Below are 26,293 nucleotides of genomic sequence, written 5' to 3' on the forward strand. Positions count from 1 at the left end.
CGATGCAGAAAGGCTTTTCAAAGAGGGGAATGCCACGTGCCTGAACTCAAAGTGAGACAGCACAGCTACAGGTGCAGGGCTGCATGCAGCAAGACATGGCCCGTGGATCCATGCAGAAGTGGCAGGATCAGAGCCCTTGTCACAGTGACTTGAATGAAAGCAATGAGGGCTCACTGCATGGTGACTTTGGGAGTGTCAACGTTTGATCTTAAATTTAAGAAAGGTCATTTGGGTGACAGCACAGCATATTTAGGTGAAACTAATGGTGAGATTCAAGAGTACAGAAATGGCACAAAACTATGTGCTCCCTGAGAAATCTATAGATATCCTGTGAAAACAAAACATTCCACAGAAAAATAATTTTAGAACTGTACAAGATGAATGTTCCTCCTGGTGATTTACAGTGTACATTTAACATGAAATTCTCTGAGAAGTCCACAGTATAAATAATCTCCATACACATTAGGAAAGTGCTGGGTTAAATATTTTTCCAGTAAATATTTTTTTCATGGAACATCTGTTGACATTCCGTGGAACAGTTGGGGAAATGCTGGCTTGGTCAATGAACCTGAAAGCCAAGAGAAAAGAAAAATCTTAACTTGAGGCTCACAGATAAGTTGGAAAAAAAAATTTAAAAAAAATTGGCCTCTGGTGGCAGACACTTTGGGTTAAAGTCCTGACTCTGTTACTTAACTGCTTTATAACCCTGGGCAAGTCAACTTTCTGTACCTCATTCTCCTCCTCTGCAAAGCAGGAGTCACAACAGCACACCCCACATAAAGCTGAGGTGAGTATTAAATGAGCTGACATGTGATACAGCTGGTTAATGTAGGGCCTGACCCATGGTAAAAGCTATCTTGTTCTCTCAAATTCTTTTCCATTACTTGAGAGTGAATATGAGGAAAAATATCAACACTTTTTTTTTTTTAAGCCAGGTGTGGTGGCACACCCATGTAGTCCTAGCTCCTCAGGAAGCTAAAGCAGGACTGCTTGAACACAGGAGGTTGAGGCTGCAGCTGAGTTATGATCGCACCATTGCACTCCAGCCTAGGCAACACAGTGACTCTTTTTTTTTTTTTTTTTTTTTTTTTTTGAGACGGAGTCTCGCTCTGGCACCCAGGCTGGAGTGCAGTGGCCGGATCTCAGCTCACTGCAAGCTCCGCCTCCCGGGTTCACGCCATTCTCCTGCCTCAGCCTCCGGAGTAGCTGGGACTACAGGCGCCCGCCACCTCGCCCGGCTAGTTTTTTGTATTTTTTTTTTTTAGTAGAGACGGGGTTTCACCATGTCAGCTAGGATGGTCTTGATCTTGTGACCTCGTGATCCGCCCGTCTCGGCCTCCCAAAGTGCTGGGATTACAGGCCACAGTGACTCTTTTTAAAAAACAGAAAAAAAAATTTTAATTGACAAAAATTGAATATACGTATGGCATACAACACCATGTTTCAATATATGTATGCATTGTGGAATGATTAAGTCAAGCTAATGAACATATCGATTACCTCATATACTTTTATTTTTTAATATTAAATTATGCTATTAATATTACTATGCGGCATAGACCCAGTGTGGTCAGTTAACACACTGGGCAATGCCACCAGATTATAACACCAGATTAGCTTCTGATATATGGGTTTAAAAAAAAAAAAAAAGATCCCCTCTTCTCATGATTTTGGAAATCATGTCCCTGGATCTACAACAGTGCCAAGCACACAGTGGCTACTCCACAAATATGAATGAATGAATGAATGGTCAAAGAAGTACAGTTAAGCTTACATAAAATTTGCTCAATGCGATTGAAAGACTAAATTTCTGTTTTTTCATGGTCATGGGCCAACAAAAGTATTTTACCACCACCTCCCCCCCAAAAAAAAACAACAATTAAAGCACCTCAGGTCTGTCTGTCCTGAAAACATATCTGGCAGAGCTGATCTTAGTCATAAGAAGATTTCATCAGCAAAGGCCAGAAACTTATCAAAATCTGAATTTACCACAGTACAAAAGCCTTGCTGATAGTGTAATAACGAAGAAGTTGTATATGGTTGGAACCCCCGAGGAAAGCCATTTGATTAAGAAATGGTTACGGTGGATTATGGCTTAGAAAAGCCAAAGAACAACTGAAGGGACTGTCCCTAAAGCAATTCTATTTACTTCAAAATCACTGATTCCTCTTCTCACACAGTGAAGGAGGTCAGGAAGCAGAAGTAAATGTTTATCTTTTGTCTTATTTGCATAATTAAGACTTCTTTAAATTATTTTCAGAGAATAGCTTTAAAATTATTTAAAAATAATTCAGGCCGGCCCGGTGGCTCATGCCTTTAATCCCAACACTTTGGGAGGCCGAGGTGGATGGATTGCTTGAGCTCAGGAATTCAAGACCAGCCTGGGCAACATGATGAAATCTCATCTCTACCAAAAATACAAAAATTAGCTGGGTGTGGTGGTGGGCCCTTGTACTCCCAGCTACTAGTGAAGCTTGAAGCAGGAGAATCACTTGAGCCTGGGAGGCGGAGGCTGCAGCGAGCTGAGATCGAGCCACTGCACTCCACATGGGTGACAGAGAAAGACTCCGTCTCCAAAAAAAAAAAAAAAAAAATCATGGACATGGCAACAAATCACACCATATAGGAAAGCTTACGGTGATCAAGCACACACTTGCCTGCCCCGGTGCTTACTTATCTGCTGGGTCCAATTTTAGCTCTTGCAGTTAACTCCCTCTTTCTAATAAAGGGTTCATACTGCTATATTTTTAACTTTGTCTAATGGAAAATTTCAAACACCCAAAAAGTACAGAGAATAGTTTACTGAACCCTATGTACCCATCAGCTAACTTCAACCATTACTAGCATATAGAAATCATGATTCACTTTTATTCTCCTTAACCCCAGATTAGTTCAAAGCAAATCCCAGATGTTACACATCATTTCATCGGAAAATCCTGCAGTGTCTTGAAGAGTTAAAGGTTCTTTTTCTTTTAGAGACAATTGCAAATATGGTTCAACAATAAAAAGAACTACTGATACACATAACAACCCGGACAAATCTCCAGAGAATTATGCTGAGTGAAAAGCCATTCCAAGAGTTACACAGTACATGACTCCATTAGGGTAACCTTTTCGAAATGACAAAACTGTAGGAATGGAGAAAGATTCGTGGTTGCCAGGGGATGAGGCGGGGTTATGGGTAGGAAGTGGATGTAGCTACAAAAGGCCATAGGAGAGCTCTCTGGATCTTGGCTGTATCAATCTTGGCTGTGACACTGAACTATGGTTTTGCAAGATGTCACAATTGGGGGAAACTAGCTAGGAAAAGGGTACTTGGGATCTCTCTGCCTCACTTCTTAGAACAGTGTGTGTATACAGAATGATCGCAAAATTTAAAATGTATGCAGGGGACAGAGGCTCATGTCTGTAATCCCAGCACTTTGGAAGGCCTGGGGGGAGCAGATCACCTGAGGTCAGGGTTTGAGACCCGCCAGGCCAACATGATGAAACCCCGTCTTTAACTAAAAATACAAAAATTAGCTGAGCATGGCGGTGCACACCTGTAGTACCAGCTACTTGGGAGGCTGAGGCAGGAGAATCACTTGAACCTGGGAGGAGGAGGTTGCAGTGAGCCAAGATCGTGCCACTGCACTCCAGCCTGGGCGACAGAGCGAGACTCTGTTCAAACAAAACAAAACGTAATTCAACAAAACACAAAAACCATGATGGCAATTTTCCCCAGTATCTCCTCAAAGTTCAAATTTCTCCCTTGGCCCATAATTTTTTTTTTTCCCTAAAACAATTGTTCTAATCAGGATCCCAATAAGATCTCCATACGTACCATTGGATTAATGTCTTTTAGTCTCTTTTATACTACAGCTCCTTCTTTTACTTCCCTTGACATTTATTTGGTGAGTAAATTGAGGCATCTTTCCTACAGAATTAGCCAAGTCCTAGATTTGGCTCACTACGGTCAGTGTGTCTATGTTCCTCCACGTCCTATAAATTGGCAATTAGATCTAGAAGCTTGATTAGATTCAGTTTTGATGGACAAATTTGAATACAATTGTATAACCAACAAATTAAAACTTGCATATAATATGGTGGATGAGATGTTTTGACATATGTATACATTGGGACATGATTAAACTAACATCTCCACCACTTCACATAATTATTTTATGGTAAGAACACTTACAATGTCATCTCTTAGCAATTTTCACATATACATTATTATTTCCTAGTCACCATGCTGTATAATACATCTCCAGAACTTACTCATCCTGTCTAACTGAAACTTTGTACCCTTGAACCAACATCTCCTCATCCCCCTAGCCCTCAACCCACTAGCCCTCCTGACAACCACCATTCTATTCTTAGCTTCTGTAAGTTTTTTGTTTGTTTGTTTAAAGATTCCACATGTGAGATCTTCTTGTCTCTCCGTGCCTGGGCTATTTTACTTAACATAATGTCCTTCTATCCTTCTATGCTGTCAAAATGACAGGATTTCTTTAACGCTGAACAGCATTTTGTTGTGTGTGTACATACATATTTTTTCTTTATTCATTCATCTGTTGATGGATACTTAGCCTGAATCTGTAACTTGGTTATCGTTCTTTGATAAACTGATTTCATTTCCTTTGGATACATACCCAGAAGTGGGATTTGCTGGATCATATGGTAGTTCTATTTTTAACTTTTTGAGGAACCCCCATACTGTTTCCCATAATGTCTTGTGAAAATGGATTTGGAGTTACCGTGTCATCAACAACTGGAGTCCAGAGACCAGGGGGCAAAAAGCACTTGGGACTGTAAGACTAAATTTAACTACCACCATCACTCACCAATCAGAGCTTACCAGCTCCCCAAAACTTTGCGTAGGGCCAGTGAGTTTTCTTTCTAAATAATATGTAACATTTCTCTTTCTACTCAAAACGCCAACTTTCTTTGTTCTTAGGACATATCAAAGACCACCTCAGTCTGTGTATGCCCCAAACTGCAATTACATTTTCCCAAATAAAACATTTTGTTTAGAGGTTCAGTTCTGTATTTTTAGTTGACTTTGCCAATCAAAACAAGCTGTAGCAATTTACATTCTTACCAACAGTATACAAAGGGTTCCCTCTTCTCCATATCCTCTCCAATGCTTGTAATCTTTCACCTGTTTGATAATAGCTAGTGATATCTCACTGTGGTTTTAATTTGCATTTCCCTGATGATTAGTGATGTTAGCCATTTGCATGTCTTTTGAGAAATGTCTATTCTGGACCTTTGCCCATTTTTCAATTGGTGTGTTCTTGCTATTGAGCTGTTTGAGTTTCTTACATATTTTGGCTATAAACCCCTTATCAGATGTATGGTTTGTAGTTGTAATATCTTCTCCCATTCTATATGGTGTTTCCTTCCTCTGTTGATTGTTACTATGATGTCACATCAGCCTTTTATCAAATGTTTTAGCAGCTTTGTTGAGCATTTTTTTATTAGCTGGAATTCTTCTATAAACAACTTTTCCCTCATCAACTATTTGTTATTTTATTTTCCTGTTATCAGAAAAATGAGTGGGTATCCTAGCAAGCTTCTGAAGTGTCCATTACTTAAAAAAAGTAATAAACTTACGTGTTATTTCATGATTGTACTACTTCAACGCTTTGCAATGCTGATGGTCATATTTGGTCAGTGGAAGCCCCTTGAAGATGGTTTTGTGTCCGCTAACACGACACCAGTAGTTTTATTTAGCATCCTTCCTTGTACTCTGGTACAGACCCAGCCAGGCTCACTTTTTAAATTTGTTGTTGTAAATCTGACAGCAGTCATTTCACCAAGGGACGCTAATCCCTTTTAACTGGTATGTCTAATGACAATCTATGCACCAGGGATGCTCATGAATTTAAAGCTTTATCAGTGGATAGAGCTGAACAATTCCAATTTCTACTCTTATTTCCAAGTCAAATTTAGTCTTACAAAGTTTTAAATTTCTTGGATTTAAAAATTTATCTTTTGTCTCTTAGTGAATGATTCTTAATGATGGGAAAAATTGCTTATTTGTTTTATTCTAAATTGAGTGCTTCTATTGAGTGTTTCATACTGTTTATAATTTCTTTGCAGTTATTTTTATCCTTAAGATTTATTCCCCTTATAGGGCCAGGTGCGGTGGCTCACGCCTGTAATCCCAGCACTTTGGGAGGCTGAGGTGGGCGGATCACGAGGTCAGGAGATCGAGATCATCCTGACTAACATGGTGAAACCCAGTCTCTACTAAAAAATACAAAAAAAAAAAAAAAAAAAAAAAAAAAATTAGCTGGGCATGGCTGCGTGCGCCTGTAGTCCCAGCTACTTGGGAGGCTGAAGCAGGAGAATGGCATGAACCCGGGAGGCGGAGCTTGCAGTGAGCCGAGATTATACCACTGCACTTGAGCCTGGGTGACAGAACGAGACTCCATCTCAAGAAAAAAAAAAGAAAAAAAAAAAAGACTTATCCCCCTTATATTCAAATTTCTAGGTTTGAAAAAATTCTTAATGAGGTTAAGCCACCAACTTGACGTAGTAAGATTACTTTGTCAAATTTTGCTTTCGCTTTTTAGAGATTGTTCTCTTTCTCCTAACTTTAATTTTGTTTCATAGTCAGGCAAAACATTTAAATGGTCCCACAATCAAAACTAAAAAACAGTACACTTAATGAAGTCTAGCTTGAATTCACATTCTCTCCTGTCTCCTCCCTTCTCCCTATAGCCAGTTTTTAATTTTTCTTTGGCTTATTCTACAACTTAAAAATCGAAACTTTATGTGTGTGTATATACATATACCATTATTATTTTTTAATGGTCTCTACTTTCTTAGACGAAGGGTAATGTATTAGTTTGTAAGGCTACTATAATAAAATGCCACAGACTATGTAGTTCAAACAACAGAAATTAATTTTCTCCCAGGTCTGGAGGCTGGCAGTGTTGTTGGCAGGGCTGGTGTCTCTTGGGGCCTCTCTCCTTGGCCTTCAGATGGCCACCCTGTGGCTGTGTCCTCACATGGTCATTTTCTATGCACACGCGTCCCTGGTGTCCCTTTGAGGGTTCGAATTTCCTCTTCTTACAAGAACACCAGTCAGAGTGGATTAGGACCCACTCTGTGGATCTCATTTTAACTTAATAACTATTTTAAAGACCAAATCTCCAAATACAGTCACATTCTGAGATCCTGGGAGTCAGGACTTCAATATATAAATGTGGGAGGGGACACAATTCAGTCCATAACCGGTAGTTGATCACATATATTGTTTTATAACATGCTTTTTTCATTTTAACAGTAAACACAGTCACCCTGCAGTATCTGTACGGGAATTGGTTCTAGGACCTCCTGTGGATACCAAAAATCTGCAGATACTCAAGTCCCTGACACAAAATGGCACAGTATTTGCATAGAGCCTATGCAAACTTCCTTTCACAGCATTATACTGTAAAAATACAGCATAACTATGCTTTAAAGCATCTCTAGATGACTTAACACTGAATACAATATAAATACTACATAGTTAATATGCTGTATTTTAAAATTTGTATTTTTAAAATTGTATTGTTACTGGATTTTTCTGAGTATTTTCTTTTTAAAAAATAATATATTTAAAAAAATACAGATAGGGTTGTACTATGTTGACCAGGCTGGTCTCGCACTCCTGGCCTCAAGCAGTCCTCCAATCTCAGCCTCCCAAAGTGCTGAGACTACAGGTGTGAGTCACCTCACCCAGCCCTGAATGTTTCTGATTCAACCAACCACAGATGCTGGACCACAGTATATAAAGGGCCATCTGTGTCCCCTTGGCATCACTGCATAGAAGTGTATGGAAGTTCTCTTCACAGCTTTCTACAGCTGTCTAATACTCACTTTATGGAAATACCACAGTTTTTTCAACAAGTCTCATATCGATGAGCATATGGTTTGCTTTTAGTCTTTTGCTTTACGAAGAATGCTGCAATAAATAAACACATATTTTTGTATTTTGATCAGTGAATCTCTGAGATAGATTTCTAGAAATAGGCCTATTGGGTCAAAGGATAAATGAATATTTAATTTGGCCAGATACTGCCAAATACTCCTCCACAGAGGTCTGCTTTAACAGAAAATGTATGAGTGTGCGTTTTTGCCCCATAGCCTCACCACGTGAGTATGCTGTCAACTTTCAGATTTTTGGTATCTAAAAGGTGAGAAACGCATCTCAATGCATGTTAGAGATGCAGTTCTCTTACGATGAGGAAGCCTGAACATTTCCTTCCTATGTTGAAGGTCATTTTCATTTCAGTTTTGTAAATGTTTTGTTATCTTTTGAAGACTGTTCCTTTCTAAGTAACTTAGAAGCTCTTTAAATATTAGTGACATTAATCCTTGGTGTCTGATATGAGTTGCAAATACTTTTTGTCCTTTGTCTTTTAAATTTTCTTATGGGGATTTTTTTCCTTATGTATACTCCATGATGTATGGTTCAAAAGATATCAAATTCACCAATCCTTTGCCCTCACTGTTTCTGGTTTTAAGTCACACTTTGGGAACTTTCTCTATTTCTGGTTTATAAAGGAATTTACTCTTGAGGATTCTAACGCTACTTCTGGTTGAGAAGTGGCGTTTAATCTAATTTTAGTTATCTGTCAATGCCTTGCTATGAAAGATGAAAAAAACTGCTCACTTAAAACCAAACCTGCCTCTTTTCTATGTTAATTTTGGTTCTTCTGTTGGTAAACATTGAACTTTTACATTTCTATTTCATTAAAATTTAAAATATATATCTTGAATGTCTCATGATAATGATAATGGCCACAAAGCTTATTATGGTCAGGCGCTTTTCTAAGAGTTGAGCACGCATGAATTCATTAAGATTCGCAAACTTCTAACATCCATTTCCACCACTGTTTTACAAACAAACAAAACAGGAGTCCAGACTTTTACCCAGCATTGCACTGGAGGGAGGAATGAACGCAGGATTTAAACCCAGGGGTCTGGTCCAGAGTCTGCACTCTTGCCAGCAACATCATTAGCCCCCTTGTTTCTACCTTTTTAACTCATTTTTCACCTTCTGCCATTAACTACATTTTCCTGTTATTATTGGATTGTTAACACTTACATCGTCCTGCACAACAAAAAGCTTCGTCCTTAGTTGAAAACAAATAGCATCTATATTATGATGACTGTGCAAACATTTTTCATGGCTCTGCCAAGCACAACTTTCATATTCCTTTCTTCTCCTCTGGGACCCTTGAGGGAGATGATTCCTAGCACCATAAAATCTACTTTTCCTTATTCTGCATTATTGCTTGAAATCATAGTAACGTTTGCTTCATATTTACTCTAAAACTTTTACACAGACTTCTATTTGAAATGGTATATAATTACCATTTTTTTTTTTTTGTATGTGACATACCTTTCATTCTTTCAATCACAGGTCTTTTCTGTTTTTTTCCTCCAGCACCTTCTCCCTGCTCAAATTTGGACTGGTTGCTCTTCTGGGCTGGCTGAACAGCTATAACCAGCGATTTCCCTTTGATCACACTCTTGTATTGTTAGATCCATTGTGTCCTGAATTCTTAAGCTTAGTTCCTCATTTTGCTAAAGTTTCTCCTCCAGTAGCATCCAAAGAAAAATAACTTTATGGCTGGGCATGCTGGCTCAAGCCTGTAATCCCAGCACTTTAGAAAGCTGGGGTGAGAGAAGTGATTGAGCCCAGGAAGAGTTTGAGACCAGCCTGGGCAACAAGGTGAGGCCAACCCCCACACCCCCACCCTGCTACAAGAAAGTAAAACAAAATGAGCCAGCCAGGCATGGTGGCTCAAGCCTGTAATCCCAGCACTCTGGGAGGCTGAGGAGGGCAGATCACGAGGTCAGAAGCTCGAGACCAGCCTGACTAACATAGTGAAACCTCGTCTCTACTAAAAATACAAAAATTAGCCAGGCATGGCGGTGCGCACCTGTAGTCCCAGCTAATTGGGAGGCTGAGGCAGGAGAATCGCTTGAACCCAGGAGGTGGAGGTTGTGGTAAGCCAAGATCATGCCACCGCACTCCAGCCTGGGGCAACAGAGTGAGACTTCATCTCAAAAACAAAATAAAACAAAATAAAACTAGCCAAGTGTGGTGGTGTGCACCTGTAGTCTCAGCTACTCATGAGGCTGAGGTGGGAGGATCACTTGAGCCCGGGAGGTCAAGCATGCAGTAAGCAGTGAGCAGTGACTGCAGCACTGCACTCCAGCCTGGGTGAGAGTGAGACCTCTCAAAATAAAAAGAAAAGAAAAAAAGAAACACTCAAATGTCTTTTATTTTTTCCTTCACACTTAATTGAGACTTTGGCTTGGTGTAGAATACTCAGTTAAAATTAAGTTTTCTTCTAAGCTTTAAATGAACTCTTGTATGATTTTGCGGCTTTCAGGCTATTGTTAGACTTGATGCCACTCTGGTTCTTATGTCTCTGTAGGAAAAGTCCACTTTCCTCCTTATCCTTATTGTTCAGTTTCACAGTTACAGGCCTACCCCCTGGCTGTTCTTCATTGTACCAGGCATTCAGTGGGTGCTTTTAACTTGAAGACTCCTTTCTTCAGTTCTAGGAAATCGTCTTCTTTTAATTGGATAATTTCTTCCATTCTATTTTTGGGAAATCCTCTTCTTTTATTTGGATAACTTCTTCCATTCTCTTTTATCCTTCTTCTTCCTAACAGTCCTATAGATGTCTCCTAGATTCTCGTTTCCAGTCTTTCTTTTGCTTTACCTTCTGGGCGACTTTCCTTAACTTTAATTCTTTTGTCCAACTACTAAATTTCATGTTTTTGCAATTCCTTTTTCATAGCATCTCCTTACTTTCATGCAGATGATATTTTCTTAAATTAGAGTACATATTTATGTATATAAAATTTCCTTCTATTCCTTGAATAACCTATTTCTCTGAGGTCAGTTTTTAACCTTATTAACATTGGTCTTTTCTCCTTCATGCTATTTGTTCTATTCAATTGTCTGTTTCTTATTTAAGATTGGGTAAGTTGGTATAGGTTTACTTGCTTTCCAGCTCAGTCTATTTCCTGCATGAAAATCCTACCTAGGAACTCTGTGTGGGGCAGGGTGGGGCAGAATGCTGGAGTGTCAACTGTCAGGATTTGCATCAGGGCAGGAGCTGGCTGTCAAGACTGTGGGACTTTCCAAATGCCAGAATGAGGGCTTTAATCTAGATGACAACATCTGTTCTGAGCATCAGGGTGGGAGGGGGCTGGCATGCCAACTGGTGCAAACTGTCCCAAATATAGGACTTCAATTCATCTCTCTGTTTTTCAGTACCACCTCTCACACTCACCATCCATCGTACCTGCCAATTCTGGGCCAGGGTCTCTTGGGATTCCCATGAACAGGCCTGCTCCCGGCTCCTCTCTAGTTCCCTCCTAGAACATTCTGAGCTGTCAATCTTTCCACCTTTTTTTATCTGTCAACATGCTCCCATCTGCTTGGTCTTCTAGAAATTCATTGAAAGCTGTTGTCGGTTTCTCAATACCCCTCCTCATCCCTTTCCTCCTCTCATTGCTATTCTAACTGTATTCCTTTTATTACATAAATGGTATTAGTTCAGCAAAGTCCTGGGAGGGATTGCAGTGACTTAATGCTCAATCCTTTTTGTACTTTCTGGCCAAAATTTTATATGAATAGGTGCATATTCTTTGTAAGAGTGCTTTAAAATGTATATATATATATATACACACACACACACACACACACACGAAGAAAATCAATTTCTAATATAATAAGTTGTATGTATATTTTTGAATTAATGGTATTTTTTTCAGTAAGATAATCTTTCATCATTTTATCAAGAATGTGTGACCTAAAAAAGTGAACTAAAGCAGGAAAACACTCAGTTCCTTCCGGATTTAATGACTTAAGGATATCTGTGCCATTTAACCAAGAAAAGCAGTTATTTTTATTTTATGGAGGGGAAAGGAAGTTTATGGAATGTTTTGGGTGGGTGTGTAGATTGATAAGTTTAGTTTTAGAAATGTTGATTTTGACATAGCATGGTTAAAGGCAGATGTCTAGTATGTAGTTGAACACAGATTTATAGATCAGGAAGTTCTAGTCTTCATATATGGTCATTAACTATGTTTATGAAATTACCCAGAAAACAAACAATTTACAAGGGCAAAGAAGAGAATTCTGGAAAATACAAACATTTAACAATGGGGGACAGAAAACAAACCTTAGACAGAGACTGTACAGGAGTGTTCCATCATGTCAAATGCTAAGATGTCCAATAGGAACAGGACTGAAAAGTATGCACTGGCTTTAGTATTAAAAATAAGGTGAAGCAGCAAAGTGGTGAAGAAGGCCAGATGTCAGTGAATGTGTAGTAGCACTACCCCCAACTCCTGTGTCTCTAGAGGCTATGTCAGATAGGAGAAAGGATAACTCAGTCAGACTGGAAATTTTGCTGGATGGATGAGGTGGAAGGAAAAGGATCCGGAATTGAGATTCCTGACAAGAGTTGGAAACACTTCACTCAGTTCAGGATGAAGAGGGAAACGTGAACTTAAGATGTGTCTAAAAGCTTAATAGTGCAGAAAGAATTTCAGAGTAAGGGAGTGAGCAGGCTGGATGGACAGGAAGTTGGCGGTCAGAGAATGAGCATTGCTACACATGCGAAGGTGTTAGGCAGTAACAAGTTGTAAGAATGGCAGCAAGAGTGAATAGGTGGCTTCAGAGTGTGGAGTCCAGATCACTGGGCTGGAGAAGGAAAAGGAACTGGATTAAGGTGTTAAATTGGCTAATCACATGGACTGTAAGCGTATCTGAGATGATGAGAAGTGTTAGGAAAGACTGAGAGCTAATTTCTAAATTTTTCCTTAAATTTAGGGAAAAATTTGATTCAGCAACTGGAAGAAGAGAATCTAACAAGTAGCAAGTGGCACACTCATCCCTGTCTAAAAAAATCAGGATTCCCAAAAGGATGATACGTTGGGGTAGATTCAAACATGAGAATCAATTTCAGGTTTGAGTGCCTATTAATTTACTGTGCAGGACACACACAACACAAGAAGATGAAGAAGATGCAAAAGTGTTCCTTAGGTAATTCAAAGTTAAGTATATAACCCCCCAACCCCATTCTACTCCACGACAAGATTGCATTAATAATCTTTGTCCAATGTCGACTGGAAAAAAATTTGTTTCTGTATCTTCCTAATCATACAATAAGGAAACACACCACTTCTACTCTTTATTATATCTTTAAACACATGCTTACCTGATTCTTCTTAGGAAGTGCTCTCTTTGTACACTTCGTTTCTTGAGACTTCCTCCTATTACTTTTCTTTTCTTTACAAGGCTGAACTTCTGTATTCAATAAGTTGCAAACATTTTCTTCTACAAAACTGACCAATTGCTATAAAGAAAGTGTAAAGTAAGGATACCATAAAGCACAAGCAATTACATGTAAATGTGCAGCTCTCAATCTTGTTGTGCTTCCCAGGATGCTTCTACCACTTTAGATCCCACTTCTTAATTCACAAATCCTATTAAAAGCACTTTGATGAAAATTGGTGGAAATGGTAATTACCAATTTCTGAATCATCAAATGCAGACCCAGAAGCATATATACATCACCCAATTATATTGGGGAAGAAAGAAAAAACAGCTTAAGAATTCGTTAATTTATTCATTCATCAACTACTCCTTAAGAACCTACAATTTAGCACCTAACTGCTGGGTTATGGGGACAAAATCATGAATTTTTAGATTATCTAGGTTTGAATCCTGGGTTTAACATCCAACCATATGAAAGTATATGTTTATACTTTATGATGTTATAAACAAAAATCCAAATTTTATCTAATTTAACAAAATAGCAAAAAACATGCATTCAATGGGAGTTATGCTTATATATAACTCCCAGGTGAAATCAAGTGTTAAAAATCAAACAGACTGAAGCACAATTTTAAAAAGGTTATACTTATTTTCTGGTTCTGTTAATTACATGCTGATCCTCTCCACTTTCACATCAAAGAAATTCATAAAATCATACAGATCCCAAACAAATTTTGTTAACTTCCATGTTAACACAGCTCTGAAAGCAGCTTTTTTTTGAGACGGAGTCTCGCTCTGTCGCCCAGGCTGGAGTGCAGTGGCCAGATCTCTGCTCATTGCAAGCTCCGCCTCCCGGGTTCCTGCTATTCTCCTGCCTCAGCCACCCGAGTAGCTGGGACTACAGGCGCCCGCCACCTCGCCCGGCTAATTTTTTGTACTTTTTAGTAGAGACGGGGTTTCACTGTGTTAGCCAGGATGGTCTCGATCTCCTGACCTCGTGATCCGCCCATCTCGGCCTCCCAAAGTGCTGGGATTACAGGCTTGAGCCACCGTGCCCGGCCCAAAGCAGCTTTTTAGATTTTTCTTCTAATATAATTAAAATCAAATCAGAAACACATTATCACCTTATAGGTTACATGCTAGGTAGGATAAAGTATTAGTTTTTTTTTTTTTTTTTTTAGACAGAGTCTTGCTCTGTCGCCCAGGCTGGAGAGCAGTGGCACGATCTCGGCTCACTGCAAGCTCTGCCTCCCGAGTTCATGCCTTTCTCCTCCTGCCTCAGCCTCCCTAGTAGCTGGGACTACAGGCACCCGCCACCACGTACAGCTAATTTTTTTTGTATTTTTAGTAGAGACGCGGTTTTACCGTGTTAGCCAGAATGGTCTTGATCTCCTGACCTCATGATTCGCCCACCTCGGCCTCCCAAAGTGTTGGGATTACAGGCGTGAGCCACGGCGCCCAGCCAAAGTATTAGTTCTTAATGACACTGATTAAACCAAGATTTCACCCATTATCATTTGACAACGAAAACAGAAAAAGTATATTGTATGATTTAAAAACAAGTATGTTGTGCCAAACACAAACACTTACATTTCTTCTGTTAGAAGTCCTTGTTATTCTACCAACTTTATGAGAGGGTATTTTCTCATGGTTATTTGAAGAACTAAAGGTATCTGTGCCTGATAAGACAAAGACAGAATCAGGGTAGGAAACCAAAAATTATAACATGCATCTTCCTTTGGAAACACTGTGTTTAGGATACCCACATTTAATATCATATCTAAACAAAAAAAGAGGAGTCAAGCAGCAGAAATTTTGAAATCCAATTTTTTTTCGTTTTAAAAAATTTTAAGTTTACTGGATACTCAGAAACTTTCACCACTTTCCATGGTGACTGCTTAACACATTACCAAGCTAAGACAGCAGAATAAATCACATTATAATAAATGCATGTATTTTCATGAACGTCCATTTATTCCACGATACATTTTGTATAATGAAATCACAATAAAGGGCATTAAGATAACCATGAAAATACTTTACTTGTTTCAAATTTTATTTAAAGTGTAGGATAGGAAAATTTTATTTTGACCACTTTACTTTTTTGAGATGGAGTCTCACTCTGTCACCCAGGTTGGAGTACAGTGGTGCAATCTCAGCTCACTGCAACCTCCATCTCCTGGGTTCAAGTGATGCTCCTGCCTCAGCCTCCTGAGTAGCTGAGATTATAGGCACCCACTACCATGCCTGGCTAATTTTTTTTTTTGTATTTTCAGTAGAGACCAGGTTTCACCATGTTGGCCAGGCTGGTCTCAAACTCCTGACGTCAAGTGATCCGCCTGTCTCGGCCTCCCCAAGCGCTGGGATTACAGGCATGAGCCAACGAGCCCGGCATGTGACTTTTAATGATATAAATGAAAGGCATATAATGTGTTTAAGGGTATGGGTTTTGGAACGTGATAGACTATAGTTCAAATTTTAGCTCTAACTTAGTAACGCATGGCTTGGAGTCTACTATGTTTGGTTTGTGTCAACAAGAAGCCACTAAAGGGTTTCCGCCAGGGAGGACACCTGAATAAAGGTGCCCGTCCCATGACATCTGCCAGCTAAGTCCTGGTTTGTCAGAAAAGATGGGAGCAATCTCTGTTGCTTTGTCATAATCATAAAATATCCAGAGACCTTGGAAAGCACATGTGCTAAAAATGCCACACTAATGTTGAGGAAAAAGTCTGGATATTCAAGAATGATCCTTATAATCCAGATATCAGTTCTGTAAACCGTGAAGAGCAGTTTGTCACTGATACTTAAGAGTTGAGAGGCTAACTCCACTGCTTCTAGCAACTAACAAAATGGGGATTCCATCTGAGGAAGTGAATTGTGGGTGATTATGAAGTATGAGGCTTGGAATGGAAAAGGGATGGATGAATAGCTTCATGTCAGCTTTCCAATACTATTAGGTTTTTTTAAACCAAGTATATGTTGTGGTAACAAATATGAAATTTTTAAAAGAAAATAAAAACAGTCAACATATACACACATAAAAAATAACACTTATGATTTTAAGGTAAACAAAAGTTACTACCTGAAAGGGTCTCAGAGATTGATGACTTATTAGGAGAACTCAGAACGGCAAATGATACTTGAAGTGGTTCTATGTTTTCCTAAACAAAGGAAAAAAGAGTAGAAGTTAGATATCTTTAAAAGCAGTGAATATATAATGTGCCCAAAAGAAAAGTAAGAATTTATTTTGGTAGGAGAAACTATAATAAACATACAGATGGGTAATCAATAAAAGATTCTAAAAGTCAAAGCAAAACAAATATATTGAATAGAAAAATATATGTATATCACTTACCAATCATGTTTGCAATTGAAGGTTTACTAACTGCAATCCATCAAACTATTAAGAAAATTTATAAGCAAAAGTACACATAATGATCTGCTGCTAAATTTCTAACTCCTATAAAGAAAATTTAAAAATTCATTCATAAACACAATCTAATGTTATAACATTACTCAGGAAATTCCAGGGTAAGATGGCAATATAAATACAGATAGCAAATCTTTTCCACATAATTGCTGGTAAGACATTAACTGTTGGTTTTGCATAGACAACATTTGTCACTTTGAAGAAATTCTCTTTTATTACCATTTTGCTCAGAGGTTTTGTTTTTTAAATGAGAAATGGATACTAGATTTTGTTAAATGCTTTTTCTGCATCTACTCAGATGACCATATTTCTGTCTTAGTTTCTTAACAAGGCGAATTACACTGATTGTTTTTCAAACATAACACAACTTTGCAGCCCAAGGCTAAATCTCACATGGTTATGATGTATTTTATCTTTTTATATATTGCTATGTTTACAAGGATACTGAACTGTAGTTTTCCTCTCTTGCAATGCCTGTCTGATTTTAGCACCAGGTTAATGCTGAAATCACAATGCTGACATCAATTAACCTACTCCTTCAATTTGTGGAAAAACTTGTGTAGAATTAGTATTTTAACTTGCTCAAATGTTTGGTAGTACTCATCAGTAAAATCATCAAAAACTAGCCAGGCATGGTGATGTGTGCCCATAGTCCCAGCTACTTGGGAGGCTAAGATGGAAGGATACAGAAGGATAGCTTGAGCCTGGGAGGTTGAGGCTGCAGTGAGCCATGATCACACCACTGCACTCCAGCTTGGGTGACAGAGTAAGACCCTACCTCAAAAAAAAAAAAAAAAAAAAAAATCATCTGTACCTAGAGTTTTCTTTGTGGGAAGGTTTAACTAAAATTTACATGTCTTAAGTTGATATAGGGCTACTGAGGTTATTTATTTCACCTTTAGGGAGCTTTGGTAGTTTGTCTTCCAAGGAATGTATCCAGTTTACCTGAGTTGTTAAATTCATTGGTATAAATCTGTTCAATATGTACAAGGAGTCAGGGAAGTATTATTTGTAATGGGGAAAAATTCACAAAAACCTACATACAAAATAGATTAATTTAAACCATGGCATATCATTTAGTGTATCTCATTATTTCAAAGCATAGTGATTGCTCATGCAAAGCAGGTGAATCTCGATGAAAATACAGGCAAGTTTGTTCCATGCTTTTCTTTTTTTTTTTTTTTTTTTTTTTGAGACGGAGTCTCGCTCTGTCGCCCAGGCTGGAGTGCAGTGGCCGGATCTCAGCTCACTGCAAGCTCCACCTCCCGGGTTTACGCCATTCTCCTGCCTCAGCCTCCCGAGTAGCTGGGACTACAGGTGCCCGCCACCTCACCCGGCTAGTTTTTTGTAATTTTTAGTAGAGACGGGGTTTCACCATGATAGCCAGGATGGTCTCGATCTCCTGACCTCGTGATCCGCCCATCTCGGCCTCCCAAAGTGCTGGGATTACAGGCTTGAGCCACCGCGCCCAGCTGTTCCATGCTTTTCACACTTACAAGATTCTCCCCCTTGTCATCAAAATCTGGTTGAGGTAATGGTTCAGGAACAGGTGACTGCTCAAGCAGCAGGGAACTGAGACCATCGAAGTCCTTTTTACAAACAGGTGTTCCTCCTTTACGCAATGGAGTATTTGCTGGCAAAGATTCATCAAACACTTCCGGGCTTAAGTCCTCTCCAAAAGTAACTCTCTTCCTCTTCCTCATATTTAGAAAGGCTGGTGCTTCAAAATTTTCTTCGTCTTTTATAATTAGATAATAAATGAGAGTAACTTAAAAACTAAGCTATATTTCTTATCTAAAAGGCATATACTAGAATCTTTTAATGTGATTATATTCAGCTATTATTTGTATAATAGCTAGTAAAGCTACAAAATAATTGTTGGTAGAGCAAATTCAAAATGGAGAAGATAAGCACATTTCCAATTAAAATATGGTAACAGATTTCCAAGTAAAAATGTGCATATCTTAAACGTTTATAAAATTGAAATATAAATTTTCTTACAAATCCCACCACTAAGTAAAAATGGATCCATGAAATGGACACACCAATTCTGAGGCTCTCCAAGGAGATTCTATCCCTTTCAACTGTTCTTCATTCAAGTGTTATTTCAGAAACATTAAGGCATTGAAAATTTCATATATTATACCAGGTTTATTAACAAGAAAATGATATCCTCAAGCTTAAAAACAAGTATGAATTTCTTACCTGCTTCTTTATCTTTGCAACAGTTTGGGAGATTTGAGATTAAGCTGGGATGAGTCCCATCATCATCACAGAGGTTGTTACAGTGTTCCTAAACAGAATAAACATCAATGAATCATTTTACATATAGAAATACATAGATGTCATCATTAAAAACGGCAGTTTTGAAATTCTCTGTCAGCTGCAGATAGATACTCCTGTATGAAAGATTACCTTTATTTTCAGTAACTGTCCTGGCTCAAAACCATGATATCAGGCAAAAATCATAACTATGTCCCCTACATACCACTTTAGAACACGGCATTTCAGGGCAAAATTGAAGCACAGGAATCAATAAACGTGGATCAAATTCATTCAATGTTTGATCTAGCAAATAAAGTTAAGGAAAACATGAGTAGCTAGAATAAAAGCATATGGTTATCGCTTGGTATCTATGGGAGATTCGTTTTAGGGCCCCCCCCCATGATACCAAAATCCACGGATGCTCAAGTCCCTTTTATAAAATGGCCCGTATTTTCATACAACTTGAACACATCCTCCCGTACACTTTAAATACTACTTATAGTATCTAATACAATGTTAAATGTCACGTAAAAGAATACTTTTTATTTATTTATTTATTTTTGAGATAAGGTCTGGCTCTATCACCCAGGCTGGAGTGCAATGGTGCAATCTCAGGTCACTGCAACCTGTCTCCCAGGCTCAAGCCATTCTCCCATCTCAGCCTCCCGAGTAGCTGGGACTACAAGTGCGCACTACCACACCCAGCTAATTTCTGTATTTTTCTGCAGAGATGAGGTTTCGCCATGTTGCCCAGGATGGTCTCGAACCCATGAGCTCAAGCAATCCGTGTGCCTCAGCCTCCCAAAGTGCTGGGATTACAGCTATGAGCCACTGTGCCCAACCTAAAAGAATACTTTTAAATGGCATTGATATATGGTGTTGTTAATATGTATGGTATGATGCTGTTATATGTTATTGTTTTTATGTGTTTTGTGACTTTTTTTCCCTGATAATTTTTGATCTGTGGTTGGTTTAATCCATGGATGCAGAACCAATGGATTTGAAGGCTACATGTACCATATATGGTGTCAGATGAGGAAAACTATATAAATGATCTGAGATAGAAGAATTGCACTAAAATAAGAAAAAAGCCAACAGTTAAATGGTGTAACATCGTGTTCTATCTTTTAAACATGCGAACCACACCTATTCCTGGTATTTAAATCTTTTTACGTTACTATATTCTTGAAGAAGAAACAACGAAAGAAGGTAGCAGTTGTCCCTGTGTGTTTCTCCAAATGAAGATTACAGTGTAGGCAAGTTAGGAAGGAAGGGATATTGTAAGCCCCGTAGAAAAAGACAGAACAAGCCTAAACACAGGGCCCCTGGAGCTCAGCAGGAGACAGCCAGGCCTACAGACTGGATCAAAGTTCCCTCTTAATCACCACCTACTCGTCTAGCCTCAACCTAAACCTCTGACCAGTCCTTGTTATCAAGAATTCCTCATTTTCTCCTGTACATCCAATTCTAAGAACAGTACCTGCTCTAAGAAATAATCTTGCCCCAAATAAACCTCCTTCATCTGTCTCTCAAGTCAGTTCATTTTTCTGACCAGGAAAATGCACATACCAAATACTGCAAAATAAGTTAACTTATACAACAAAGCTCATGTTTACTTTTAGATTTATTTTTAACTAAAACAATCAGAAAAGTCAGCAAACAACTCACAATTTATATGCCTCCCAATTTTTGCCATCTTAGTATAAAGATCATTAGTTGTAAATGTTTTGTTTTCCTTTTTTTTTTGAGACGGAGTCTCACTCTGTTGCCCAGGCTGGAGTGCAGTGGCCCAATCTTGGCTCACTGCAAGCTCTGCCTCCCAGGTTCAAGCCATTCTCCTGCCCCAGCCTCTTGAGTAGCTGGGACTACAGGCGCCTGCCACCACGCCTGGCTAATTTTTTGTATTTTTAGTACAGACAGGGTTTCACTGTGTCAGCCAGGACGGTCTCTATCTCCTGATCTCGTGATCCACCTGCCTTGGCCTCCCAAAGTGCTGGGATTACAGGCGTGAGACACTACGTCCGGCCAGTTGTGTTTTCATATGATTCTAATGACAAGACTTAATACTTGCTGTGTCATATTGTTATAAAATAAGAGTTCCACGGATCATTCAGATGTTGTCTTTTTGAGGAGAAGATATGAACAAACAGCGCTGTGTGTATTACAGATCCAAACCAGCTTTTTTTTTTGGCCCAGACTGGTCTCAAACTCCTGGGCTCAAGCGATCCTTCAGTCTTGGCCTTCCAAAGTCAGGGGATTACAGGTGTGAGCTATTGTACCTGGCCACAAATCAGCTCTTTAACCAAAATTATTAAAGCTTTATAAATAGCAACTGACCATCAATGATCCACGTAAATAGAAGGTAATTTAGTTCCTTTTGGCTTCAGAACAGATCAGAATAGGCTTGTAGGCATACTTGTATGTTAAAATGTTTATCGTTTGAAAAAAAGATTTGTATTTCTGAGGTGCCAGACACTCGTGGTGATTTTATAGTATCCCATTTAATGCTCAAATTACTCGAAAAGTAGTTACTAACTTTACATTTTTATAGATAAGGAAACCAGGCACAGAAAGGTCAAATAATTTGCTCAGTGACTACGTTTCCAAGTCAAGATCTGAAACTTGGCATTTTGACTCCTGAGGCTATTCTCTCAACCTCTCATGGACTGACAGCCTGTCACGGATTTTAACAGCAGACTTATCTGGGTTCACTTAACAACCTACAAGCCTAAGTGTATGTCAAACAGGTCCTATACCTTTCTGGGAGCACTACTGCTGTATATATATGCCAGAACTATCAATAGAAACTACTCAATAAATGCCAGCTAGTTCCTATCAACTTCCTCTTTCCTCACATTGAGTGGGCTTAGAGAAAAAAGGATGGCTATAAGAGGTACTTTTAAGACCAAATATTTTGGGAGGAATAATCAGTTTAACAGACTGACACATTAATTATGATTAAGTAATCAATATCACTTATATAATTATATAAATCAATAATGTTAGTGCAATAAGATTATGTAAGATTATGACCCTTTATAAACTACAGTCTACTTATATTAAATTCTGCATACTATACACTATATTTAATTTTTAAAAAATAAGAACAAAAAGAAACTACACAGTGTTGTCAATAAGAAAAGATAAGGAAAAAAATTCACAATAAGACAGGTAAGACATTTTCTTTTAAACTAGTATGAAATATGACATTTCAAGGGTATTACTTGAACTTTTTATTCATTTGCTTTAGGAAATTTAACTCTCTTCTTACCTGTAAGCTCTCTAGACACATCTTAACAGAGGGTTTCTTCAGTACAGAACGAAGTACAAAGGTCTTAGGGGTGGAAAGGTCCCTCCTGCCCGCTGGAGTAGCTGGTGACCTGACATCAGGGACTGCGTCTGAGCTCACTTCTGCTGTGAACATGTCAGGCGAAACGGCATCGCTTGATCCTTTGCCCACTACACAGTCAGCAACCTTCAGTGCTTCAAGATAAACATGTAAACTTGAGAGGTGGAAGATCTCTTAAATCTGTTTGTTCCAGACCAAAAATATATTGTGTATTTGCAAAGATAATAACGTGCTATGAAGAAATTCAAACCTAATATAACCTGATTAGGCAGTAACGTCTGGGATTTCATTTGGAAAGAAAAAAGGAGGTAAAGAAGCAGCATTGGTCAGTTTTTACCTCAAATATGACTATGAAGGGTAAAGTGGGTATGGGGATTTGGCTCCCCAGGAAATCTCTGAGTCAGAGTTTGAAAGAAGGTATCATGAATCAGCTATAAGCTATTAGTGTGCCTCTACTCATGACACCTACTACTTGGACCATAAAAACTAATCTGAGCCAAGCACTGACTAATAAGCAATTTTATTGCTAGAGTCACAGGCATGTCAACATTCGAGGGTGGCAGGAACGAGAAGAGAAAGATCATCACACCAAACTACAAACACACTGCATGTGCCCCAAACAGGCATGGCTTTTCTTCCCAAATTCTTCCCACAGGAGAACGTTGCCTTATGATTAAGTGATCCATTTAACAAATACACGATGTGGCAGGCACTCCTCTGGGTGCTGAAGAAGTAAAGACGAGCACACTCCATCAACCAGCACGGAATAAGCAGGGATTATAATATCTCACAGCAGGAAGGAGGGAGAGAGAAGGAGTGGTGGCTATGAAGAGTAACATGAGGATCCTCAGGACAGAACCGCACGCTGTGACTTGGCTGCACTGTGCTCACATGAATCCACACGTGATAAAACCACATGGACTAAACATACACAAAAGTGTGTGCATGTAAAACTGGTGAAATCTGAAAACAAGTTGGTGGATTGTAGCAATGTCCATTTCCTGGTTGTGATATTAATATATTGTAGCTATGCAACATGTCACTACTGGGGGAGACTAGGTGAAGGGAATATTGGATTTCTTTATATTATTTCTTACAACTAGATAACAAATTTAGTTATTTCAAATAAAAAGCTAAATATATATATATATATACACACACACACACACACAACAAGTAGTTAATATATGCTATTAAAGAAAATAATGTAGCAAGAGAGGAATACAGTATGATAAGCTGGAAGGAAGTGCTACTGCTTTGGGTAAACAGAGAGCTCCTGAGCAGACACCTGAATAGAACGAGGTGAACCACACACAGATTTAGGAATGGACACTATGCACACAAAGCCAAGTGCAAAGACCTGAGGTAAAGATGTACCTGGCATAGCAGAGGCCCAGCAAGGCTGCTGTGGCTGGAACAGGGGGCATGGACAAGAGAGCTGAGAAATAAGTTCAGAGCAGTGGTTCAGAACCAGGCCAGGGAAGGCCTAGTAGAAATAATATGTTCTTTGGCTACTTCTCTAAGTATAACAGGAAGTTGATAAAAGATTTTGAGGAGGGCAGTGAGATACTGTGACTGACTTACATTATAAAACCAGTGTTCTGGCTACTGTGTGAAAAACTGTAACAGGGGACTGGGGAAAGAGGGGAAGCAGGACAACTTCAGAGGACATATAAAACAATCCAGGCAGGAGATGGTGATGGCCTGGACCACACTGATAGGAATGCAAAAGGTGAGAAGGGGGTGGACATTTGACATATTTTGAAGACCCAACAGCATTTGTCAATGTGATAACAAGTTTCATCTGAAAAAGAGAGGTATCAGTTGGGTGCAGTGGCTCACACCTGTAATCCCAGCACTTTGGGAGACTGAGGTGGAATGGAAGGATCGCTTGAGCCCAAGAGTTGGCGACCAGCCTGGGCAACATAGTAGGATCCTGTATCTACCAAAAAAAAAAAATTAGCTGGGCATGGTGGTGCGCACCTGTGGTCCCAGCTACTAGGAAGGCTGAGGTGGGAGGACTCCTTGAGCCCAGAAGGTTGAGGCTGCAGTGAGCCAAGATCACACCACACTGCACTCCAGCCTGGGTGACACAGCAAAGACTCTGACTTAAGAGAAAAAAAAAAAAGGGAAAAGAAAAAGAGAGGTATCAAGTTAAGTCCAATTTTGAGATACAGCAATGAGGTGAATGAGAGTGTCATTTACTAAGATGAAGAAAACAGAGATGAGCGGGTTCGTGAAGGAAAAATTAATCAAGACCTATTGGACTATGTTCAGTTTGAGATGTTTATTAGGCATTCAAGTGAAGGTCATGAAAGGGAGCTGGGGACTTAATTCAAGAGTTCCGGGAAAAGACCACGGGCAGCTATTTTAATTTGAAGTCAACAGCATGTGATAATGTCTGAAGTCACCTAGAAAGAGTGCACATTGGGTATCTTTTATCCAAATGCTTAGAATCAGAAGTGTTTCAGATTACAATTTTTTTTTCAGATTTTGAAATATTTGCATTCTACTTACCGGTCAAGCATCTCTAACCTGAAAACCCAGAAATGCTCTACTAACCATCTCCTTTGCGTGTCATGTCTGCACTCAAAAAGTTTCATAGTTGGCCGGGCGCGGTGGCTCACGCCTGTAATCCCAGCACTTTGGGAGGCCAAGGCGGGTGGATCACGAGGTCAGGAGATCGAGACCATCCTGGCAAACACGGTGAAACCCCGTCTCTACTAAAAATACAAAAAAAAAAATTAGCTGGGCATGGTGGCGGGCGCCTGTAGTCCCAGCTTCTCGGGAGGCTGAGGCAGGAGAATGGCGTGAACCCGGGAGGCGGCGCAGCTTGCAGTGAGCGGAGATCACGCCACTGTACTCCAGCCTGGGCGACAGAGCGAGACTCTGTCTCAAAAAAAAAAAAAAAAAAAAAAAAGTTTTATAGTTCGGATTTTTGGCTTAGGGATGCTCAACCTGTATATAGAGAAAAAAGGTCCAAGCACTGAACGCGAAGGTCGGGGGGCATTCAAATATTTGAAGGTCAGGATGGAAGAAGAGGAGCAAAGAAAATACACAAAGAGGAAATGGTCAGTGATACACGGGAAAATGAGAATGACATCCTGAAACCCAGTGAGGAAAACACTTCTCACAGGAGGGCCTGGTTATAGATGTCTATATCTGTCCATAGGGCTGCTAAGACATCAAGGAGACCAATGTGTTGAGACTGACTACCACTGGGATGGCAGCCAGGAGATGGTTGGTAAACAAGGCCTATTTGGAGCTGGATCAAGAGAGAATGGGAGGCAAGGAGACAGAGTGCGGCCTTCTCTTAAAAGTTTTGCCTAAAGGAGAGTAAAGAAATGGTGTTCTGGCTAGAAGGGAATCCTGGGGCAAAGGGAAGTTTAAGATGGGATATTTTACAGCATCTTGTAGCTGAATAAGAAAAGTTAACAATTCAGAAAAGAGAGGGGACAACTCAGACACAAAGTCCTTGGAAAGAGAAGGAGCAATGGGAATCAGTCCATAAAAAAGAGGGTGGAGGCCAGGCATGGTGGCTCATGTCTGTAATTCCAGCACTTTGGGAGGCCAAGGTGGGCAGATTACCAGAGATTAGGAGTTTGAGACCGGACTGGCCAACATGGTGAGACAGCGTCTCTACTAAAAATACAAAAATTAGCCAGGCGTGGTGGCTTGTGCCTGTAGTCCCAGCTACTCAGGAGGGCTGAGGCAAGAGAATCACTTGAACCCAGGAGGCAGAGGTTGTAGTGAGCTGAGGCCGCACCACTGCACTCCAGCCTGAGCGACAGAGTGAGACTCCATCTCAAAAAAAAAAAAAGAGGCTGGCCCTAGGTAAGAACATCGAGACCCTTTTGAAAGAGGAGCGAAGGTAGATATACACATACAGAGATGCAGGAGGGCTCAGGGGTGAGAGGCCCAAGACCTTGCTCCCAACATCTCTTATTTTCTCAACGGTACA

At 39.6% G+C, this 26,293-nt stretch overlaps 1 protein-coding gene across 4 annotated transcripts in view; it reads right to left on the reverse strand.

Moving 5' to 3' along the window:
* LOC105482040 (cell division cycle associated 2) overlaps window positions 1-26,293 on the reverse strand; it is a 50,482-nt gene that overhangs the window by 6,272 nt on the left and 17,917 nt on the right. For all 4 annotated transcript variants that reach the window (XM_071068480.1, XM_011741903.3, XM_011741904.3 and 1 more), the window contains 6 exons: window positions 22,255-22,466; window positions 18,924-19,011; window positions 18,215-18,456; window positions 16,371-16,449; window positions 14,879-14,967; window positions 13,230-13,367 (listed from right to left, as the gene is read on the reverse strand). In XM_071068480.1, coding sequence (XP_070924581.1) covers window positions 13,230-13,367; window positions 14,879-14,967; window positions 16,371-16,449; window positions 18,215-18,456; window positions 18,924-19,011; window positions 22,255-22,466 — 848 coding nt within the window. The remainder of the gene's footprint in view (window positions 1-13,229; window positions 13,368-14,878; window positions 14,968-16,370; window positions 16,450-18,214; window positions 18,457-18,923; window positions 19,012-22,254; window positions 22,467-26,293) is intronic.

This window comes from Macaca nemestrina, chromosome 8 (assembly GCF_043159975.1).
Source record: "Macaca nemestrina isolate mMacNem1 chromosome 8, mMacNem.hap1, whole genome shotgun sequence".
NCBI classification, from domain to species: domain Eukaryota; kingdom Metazoa; phylum Chordata; class Mammalia; order Primates; family Cercopithecidae; genus Macaca; species Macaca nemestrina.